The 9,159-nt window shown below is 30.8% G+C and overlaps 1 protein-coding gene across 1 annotated transcript; it reads right to left on the bottom strand.

The window, feature by feature from the left end:
• Window positions 1–5,224: 5,224 nt before the first annotated feature.
• Window positions 5,225–6,556, bottom strand: LOC148204485 (uncharacterized). Its single transcript, XM_088092639.1, has 5 exons — window positions 6,466–6,556; window positions 6,240–6,343; window positions 6,103–6,148; window positions 5,745–5,861; window positions 5,225–5,622 (listed from the first exon to the last, which is right to left on the bottom strand). The coding sequence occupies exons 1-5, from the start codon at window positions 6,554–6,556 to the stop codon at window positions 5,357–5,359; spliced, it is 624 nt and encodes a 207-aa protein (XP_087948765.1). The 3' UTR covers window positions 5,225–5,356.
• Window positions 6,557–9,159: the final 2,603 nt, after the last annotated feature.

Below are 9,159 nucleotides of genomic sequence, written 5' to 3'. Positions count from 1 at the left end.
TAGCTTGAATATCAAAGCTAAATGACACCTTAAAAATTAATGTCATTAGGTTATTTTTTATTAACAATTTACCAAAATGTAACAGCATCATAATTTATACTACCACTGTTTTATATTGGTTTAAAACATTTTTACTTTTTAAAAAGTATAACTCAGTAAATTGATCCCAAATTGATCCCATTTATGATCTGGAATCTTTGTACTATAATTAAATGTTGATCACTCATTTTAATGGTTAGATGATAATGATGAAAAACATTTAATCTACGTTAAAGAGGGTAAAGCTTCCTTATTTTGTTAAAAGCAAAACATGGTCTCATACATGTAAATCATTTAAAGTTGAATCCTTTCAATAAATACTTTATAACCATGTAAAATTTTACTTGGACGGTAAGACTATATATATTCCAATTATATTATGAATTAGATTTTTTAAAATCCATTTTAAATCAAATTTACATACAATAAAATAGATTAGATTTATAATTGAAATTCATTAATTAGAACAATTAAGTTTGATCATATCTTGTTATATTAAATATGGTTTGATCTGACTTGGCTTGACCTAGATTTAGGTTGTCTTGTGTTGACAAGGGTCTGATTCATTAGGCATTACCTATGTTTGGATGGTCTGACTAGAATCAACATGAGTCTAAACTTACTTGCCTTAATTTAGGCCCATGCCAACTAAACTCTACTTGTGTCTAGGTCGACTTTAATCGATCTGGACACAGGTGAACTTGTCTCGGTTTGAATCTGTGTAGACTCGTCTTGATTTTGGGCTTAAGATAACTTGGGTCGACTAGTCATGACTTTTGGCTAAGACTAATTTTTCTCGATCTTTGGCCCATGTTGATAACTCAACCTTTAATTTGGGATGAGTTGCTCAACCTTTGACTACAACCAACTAGGCTCAACTAGGGATGGCAACGGGTCGGGTCGGGTACTGGTAGTGCCTACTCGCAACCTGACCCGTCGGATAAAATTGTATCTGCTACCCGACCCGTTATCCGCCGGGTACTCGTTTAAAAATACCTGCGGGTATTTTAAAACCCGCGGATACCCGCAAAAAATAAAAAAAATATTTAATACATATTTAAAATAAAATTTAAATAAAATTACAAAATATATATATATATATATAATATATAATATAATATAATATAAATATAAATTAAAATTTAATTTTAATTTTAATTAAATTTAACTTAATAAAATAGAATTTTATTTTACTTTTAATTAATTTAATTAAAAAATATATAATTATTTATTTTTAATTTTTCGCGGGTAGCGGGTACTCGCGGGGCGGGTAGTATACTACCCGTACCCGACCCGTTTAGAAGCAGGTATTAAAATACCCGCTATCCGTTACCTGCAAGTAGTAAATATCCGCGGATAGTTACTACCCGCCGCGGATTTTACCCGCGGATACCCGTGCCCGCGGATAAAATTGCCATCCCTAGGCTCAACCTCTAATTAGGGTCCACTCGGTTAAGCCTTCAACCGAGACCGATTTGGGTCAACGTTCATCCTAGGTGAACTCTACTTAAACTAAATCTTGGGACAACTCGACTCGACCTTGATCCTAGGCTGACTCAACTCATCCTTTAGCTTAGGCTAACTCATCTTGATTCTTGAGTCTGTATCAAGTCATCTCTCGACCTTCATATCGAGCTAACTTGTCTTGGTTCTTTGGCCCGGGCTAACTCAACTTGAATTTGGCCTTAGCTAACATTCCTCGATCTTTGGTCAACCTTTGATCGTGATCGACTTGACTTAACTTTTGACCATGGACAAATCAACTTAACTTTTGGCCTAGGCCGACTTGGTTGAACCTTCGGTCTAGGTCGAGTCTTCGACTTGAGCTAACTCATCTTAGCCATCATATCAGATCAACTCATATTGATTCTTTAGCTTGTGCTGACTCATCTCGACCTTAGCCACATAAACCTAAGCCAAATTAACTTGATCATTCATTTGGGTCAATTCAGCTCGACTTTTGACTTAATTCAATTTATCTCAATTTTTTGCTCGTATCGACTTAGCTTGACCCTTGACCTTAGTTAACTCAACTTGATTCTTTGGCCTAAGCCAACTCAATTCAATTCTTCATTCTAGTCGACTTAGCTCGATCTTAAGCTCTGAGATGATTCTACTCCACCCTTTAGGTCCACGTCAACTCGCCTTGTGTTAAGAAGAAGACCTTAAACCTTACTTAACTTCACAAAATTGACTTGTAATGTGAGGTTTGTACTCACTTATTGTAAATTGGCTTTATCTTTAATCGATATGAGACTTCCAACACCCCCTTCATGCGAAAACATATACATTTTGAGCATCAGACTAGACATTAATATATGTTTCGATAACGGCCCGATAATGGGTGGAACAATAGACCCAACAAATAACAACGTGAAACTTCCAACACCTTGACCTTTGGTTCATGTAGGCTCAGCTCGACTTTCGATTTATACTATAACTTACCTCGACCTTTGACCTAGGCAGATACATCTCGACCTTTTGCCCATACCAACACATCTCAACCCATCTCAACCTTCGATCTAGGCCGACTTGACTTGACCCATCGGCCTAAGCCATCTTAGCTCGATTCTTCGGCTCAGGCCAATTCAATTCAATTCTTCAGCTCGGGTCGAGTCAATTCAATTCTTCAACTCAGGTCGAGTCAATTCAATTCTTCAACTCGGGTTGACTTGGATTAACCCTTCGATCTGGGTCCACTCAGCTCGACCTTAAGTCCGAGCATACTCGATTCTATCTAGGTTGATTTGGCTCAACATTTTTTTTAGGTCGACTTGGGTTAATCTTTAATCTGAGCTGACTTTTAGGTCGACTTGGACCTAGACCGACTCGATTCAACTTGGTGTCGTAACTCAACTTAACGCATCTTGTTTTTGAATCTTTAAAATCCAAAAACTAATTTAATATAAATCCAATTAAATGAATTGAGCTTAAAGTCCAAAAAAAATATATTTAGATTTAAGAAGAATCAATTTAAATAGGCTTATTAAATTATCTTTTATCCGACCTTGATTATAGCTAGTTATAACGGGTGTAAAATATAATATATTTTTTTGTCTTGGTTTGTTAGATATAGTAAAAACTATGTATATGATTAATCTATCTTATGTTAAATATACGTAGGGTACTCTATTTATAATAGAAAAAATATAAATTAAGTTCAAAATACAAATATGGAATAATAACCAAGCTTATTATTCCCGTGCATATAAATCGTATGTACCAAGCTTATTACTAATATAATCAATAAACACTTAGTGAAAATATATGCTTTTGCATTCTGGAGTGATACCAAATTGTTAACAAAAACCATCTTTGTCACTGGAGAAAAACATATATGGATGAACCAAACGCACCGATTATAGAATAAAGGTTAGAAGAGACAGAAACAGAAGAAGACAGGAATGAATGGAGAGAAAATCCTAAAAATCCAAGATTCTTTAATCAAGGCACCTTTAAAGAAGAAAAAGAGCAACATCGACGCTCTGATCTGCTTGAGAAAAGACCGAACGTGCGACCACGCACGAAAAACCCGAAAGGGGAAAAAGAGTGATATCGACACTCTCAATCACTGCTTGGGAGGAGACGAGACGCGTCAACATGCACAACAAAAAAGGGAGCAGATTCACAACTTCGAAAGGCGTTGAGAGCGCGTAGGCACTCCGATGAAGGCGTCATGGACGACACGGTGGTCGCCTGACCAAGATGATCAAAATCGTGTGTTTGATAGTCGAAATTGAAACTCTGATAGTGGTTGTAGATGACGTTGTTGCTGACAACATTACCTACCACCAAAAACGACTCTAACAACAACGATTGTAGTGAGTAGATATTACAATTTTTTTCAAAGAACTTTAAACTTTAAAAGTTGAATATAGTAACAACTATATATAAACATGAGTTACTCTATTTATAACAGAAAAATATGAAATAAATTCAAAATATAAATAAGGTAATAATAAACAAACTAAAAATAAAAAATAAAAAATAAAAGATAAAAGATAAAAATAAAATAAAGATAATATATCTAATTGTTTTTACTGGATGATAATAATACATGTTAGCTTGTAAATTTATTGGAATTTCAGTATGCATGTATATATCATTAAAGATTTCTTCTTCAATTTTCTTTTCTGAGTGAGAACCAGTTTGATACTGAAAATTTATGAGAATAAGTAGAAAACATCATAATGATAGTTTAATTATTTATTAGTGATTGAAATGTAAGCAATGACTCAATTCTAGACGTGCCGGCTGCTTCTTCCACAATATTGCCTTTTCCATGATTAAATTAATATCAATTTCACATCTCGTAGCATTAGTGATAATTAAGGTTGTTTATTAAAAAATAATTTTTCATTGATAAGAAGAAAACCCTTTATTGTTTTGTGTGTGTGTGTGTGTGTATATATATATATATATATATGTATGTATGTATGTTTCCTGAAGATGAACATTTGATGATATTATAGGAAGTGTCTCTCATGGTAACCAATTATGATGTGTGACATCAAACACAGTCGTTGATTGTTAGGTGATAATGACTGGAGAGCTAAAAATAAGGTATAGACATGGATTCCAATCAAACATAGAAGCGAATTTCAGGATCGTGTTTTCTCAAATAATGCATACATCAACGCTTGGCAAGTACTTGAATTACACACTTTCATAACACACTATCATAACCCCTTCAAAGATTCTCCCATATACTTTTCGTTCAGTCAGTGTTGGAAAAGACAAAATGTCTGAGATTTTTTTTTTGGACTACTTAATTTATTTCTGCCCATCTTTCTCATTGGAAACTAATCTCGCTCTCCATTGGTTTTACTTTCTCTGGAGTTATCAATTATAGTTCGTACGTTGATAAACCAACTAGTCGACCACTTTATGTCTTCTTTTTATTGAATTTGTTTGAATTCATTACCAAAGTTAATCATTGATTCTCTTATATAACTTACGAGTCATCTTTTAGCATGACCTCCGATCGGAGTTTCTGAAAGAGTAGAAATTGAAAACGCAGTTTGATTTGCATGTCATGTATATGAACTTGGAGGATTTTCAGGATTGACTTGGGAGAAAGTAATTGAAAATTAAAAATGGTCTGTTCACTTACGTTGCAAGCAGTAAAAAATTGAAGTTGAACAGTGAATAGTCACAAAGAGTGGAACTTGTTATACTGCGACAGAAAGTGTTTTTGTCATTACATTGTAACATATCTGGTACAAAGAAAGATAGCAATCACAAGTAGTTCTAGTCTAAGCAAAAAGGACTGACATTGACATATGTAACACATGATGAATGGCAGTACTTCTCTTTATCAATCCTTGGTCCTAATAATGGTAATGGAACCTCTTCCCCTAGTATGAATCCTGGTGAGGGACGTAACTGTTTTTCCAGACAAACCAAAACTTCCTTTGACTAATTTGCATGGAAGAGTCACAGAATCTTTCACAGGATGAGGAATTGGCTTTGATGTTGATGGGGTCGTCAGAATTTGGTAATTGATATCTTTCAGTGTTGTTTCCCCTCCAATTCCTCCACACTTCACTAACTTAAACGGGTAAGCAATTTTCTTCCGTTGACCTGCTAACACCAACAGAAAAGGAACAAAATGGTCACTGTAAGTGAACCACTTGAACTTTTACAAGAGAAAAAAGCATGTGATCAATGAAACTAGAGCTTCATATCACTCTCATTTGACTCACCAGATGCATAACTATTTTGAGCAGGATCTTGTTTGATGGCAGCTTCATGTGCGTCACCTAGTGTTGTTGATGACAGGCTCGTACTGATGCTCCTTTTTTTATTTGTAAAGCCACAATCTACAAAGGTGATGAGAAAATGATCGGTTATGCATTAACATATTGCAAGAACAACAGTGTCAACTTGTCAAAGGTGCCGTAGTTATGTTTCATTTCGATTACTATGACGTGCTACGATTCCAGACTCCACCAAACTTCATACACTTTGCCACAGAATTTGCATCAAACAGTTGAGGAAAAGCAAAAGAACAAACTGATGAGCCTGAACACAGGAATAAACAAGATACCAAAGCGTACGTACCATGAAGAGGTGGAACTGCTGTGGAGAATATTGGAAATTGTTCTACCTGATCATCCAAAAAACGAAATTTCAGTGATAAGAATATGATAATTACAACTTTTGCTATGAATAAACACAGCTAACCAAATTAATATAACCTTTTGATGGCAGGATGGTAAATTTTGGTCCTTGCACCGAATACTCTTGCCTGCAATGGCATCTTGAAGGTACCCAGAAGATGTATCAGATTGAAACCAAGACTCTGGTGCAGTCAAAAACATAGTAACATAGAAAAGAAATAGTGCTAATAGTGTCAGACATTAGCATTTCAGGAAACAAAATGAAGCGGAATATTGAAAAGAAAATAGTATATAGCATATGTACCAAGTGTTTGATCTGCATCAGTGGCTCCAATCTCCAATTCCATGGAGCTGGAGCAGTCAGAAAACCAGTTGTTGAGGTGTGAGTGTGACATAGCGGGAACCCTTCTCTTTCTGCAACTCAATTGAATTGTGTTTTAAAATTCATTTATATATATATATATATATATATATATATATATATATATAATTTTAAAATAGAATTTGAAAGAGGATAAGATTAAAGTATGGTTGACAAAAGCTGAAAAGGATGATAAACATAATTAAATTAAAAAATGAGTTTGTCATTTTTTAAAGAAAGGGCAGTTTAGTGAAGATGATAATCCATTGTTACTTAAGCTAAGAATATCTCATCACTTTGTCGTATCTTATTGACCATTAAAATTTTATCTTGTCCTATCTTATTCACCAATTAAGACTTAATCCTATCTTATGAACCAACTAGGACTTGTGTTAAAAACTAACAGTTTTCATCTTATTAGTTTTCGCACCAAAATCTCACCATGCAACTTTTCATCACATTTCCATTCTCCGGCAACAATCCATAATATTAGTAATCTTTGCACATTATTGTATTTTATATCATAATTTTGGTTACAATTGTTTTTTTTAACCTTTTTTATTTGAACATACAAGTTCCTGTGGAAGAAAAAGAAATATTGGTAAATTTTTTAAAATTTTATTTGACCATTTCAAATACTAATGGAAAGTAATTTATACAATGTTTCAATTTGATTTTATTTCATGATTTTTAATACTTATTGGTTTTTTCTTTCATATTTAAACAAAAAAGGAGAGACTCAAGCAATTCATAACACCTTACTCTTACAAATGTGTTTTAGGTTCATTTAGATTATTATCTCTTTAGCGGTAACAACCTACCCATCATGTATATAGTAAATACATAGACAAATAAACAATATGTTTACATATGTTTCACATTCCAATACCATGCATAAAGTTTGGTTTCGATTTTATTAAATTTTATTTGTTTATTTTTCAGAAATTTAAAATTATTAGCTTTAATTCTGATAAATTGGGTAAATTTTTAGTTTTAACTTATGTTAAAAGTATATTTATTTTTATCCTATTAAACTTTGGAATCATTGTTTTTTATACCTATTTTTTTAAATTACTTATTTTAGTAATTTAAATATTGTTTAGAAGTTTTACTCGTTTAGATTATATCACTTTCATGTGATATTATAAATAGTAAAGCATTTTCAACTTTAGAGAAATAAAAAATATTTTTTCATAATAATTAAAATCAAAACTCATTTTACATATACAAATGTATGTACACTTAAATAATATTAATACCATTGAATTTTCAACCATCCATTTTTTCTTCACAAGAAATCATGTGCTCCTATGAAAATTAATACACACACATACATATACATATATATATATATATATATATATATATATATATATTGGATCTAATTAAAAGACTAATTTATATGACTTTTTTGTGTGTCTATATTTATTTTTTAAAATTTTCTTTTAAATATTTTTTTTCAAATTAAAATAATTATTTTATCAATTTTATCTTTTAAGTCATATCTTTTTAAATTTAATCATTTTTATTTAAACTTAACTATTTTATAATTAAAAAATTACCTATTAAATAAATAAAAATTATTTATAATAAAATTATAAAAACCATTTATATTTAGTTTCATAATTATAAGAATAACAATAATATATATTTTTTATTATAATAAAAAAAAGTAAACATAGGTACACATAGAGCGTATATATTTTCACTAATACTATATAAATTTAAGTTTAATTAAATTTAAGTAATTTAATTTAATCTTTATTAAATTTTATTACTTTATTAAGTATTCAAAATTCTTATATCTTGAATTGAACATTTATCATTTGATTTTTTTCATTAAGTTATTTTATTTACTTCTCTTTATGTGTTATAAAAATATAAGATCATGTGATTAGTATAAAAACATATTATAATTAATATAAAATAATAAATAATTTTTATTAAAAAAAGTTAGATAATAAAAAATCGTCAGTATCATAAAGACTATTTATTCAACATATTTTTTTGTTAAAACAATAAAAAAAAAGTAATGTGTCATTTTATATCAATTATAATATATTTTATATTAATCATAAAATCTTACATTTTTACATTTTCTTTTTTAACATATAATGTAACACAAATTGATAAATAATCACACAATATATTAGTGTGTCAAGATAATGAAAATATAAATGTAAAAACTCAATTAAAAAATATAAAATTTTCAATTACTCACAAAAATTTAACTAAAAGATGTAAATTCAAAATAAATTTGAAATTTAATTAACTTTAATATTTAAATGGTAAGTTGTTAAGAGATATTGGAGGTGCTTTATTTCTAATAACAAACATTTCAACTTTATTTTAGAATCTCAAGTTTCTCCTCCTTTCTTATTTATGCATGTTTCTTTTTTAGCTAAAAAGGAGTGGTGATATTAACAACAATCATTTTCTAAAGTTGCTTTCTAGTAATGTCTTTTTAATAAACTATTTAATAAATGAAAGAAAGCAGTTAGAAGCCAATGAGAGATAGGACATATGGCACTACCATGGAATAACTTGCGTGTTTTGCTGTAGAATACTCTGTGGGAAAACAACATTCTTGTTTTCTTCTATATATGTCACCTTTATGCCATATTCCACACCATCTTC

This window comes from Vigna umbellata, chromosome 1, assembly GCF_029865625.1.
Source record: "Vigna umbellata cultivar VRB3 chromosome 1, Vumbellata_1.0, whole genome shotgun sequence".
Classification (NCBI taxonomy): Eukaryota; Viridiplantae; Streptophyta; class Magnoliopsida; order Fabales; family Fabaceae; genus Vigna; species Vigna umbellata.
Note: the sequence above shows the minus strand (reverse complement) of the source record. Positions and strands in the feature narration are given on the sequence as shown.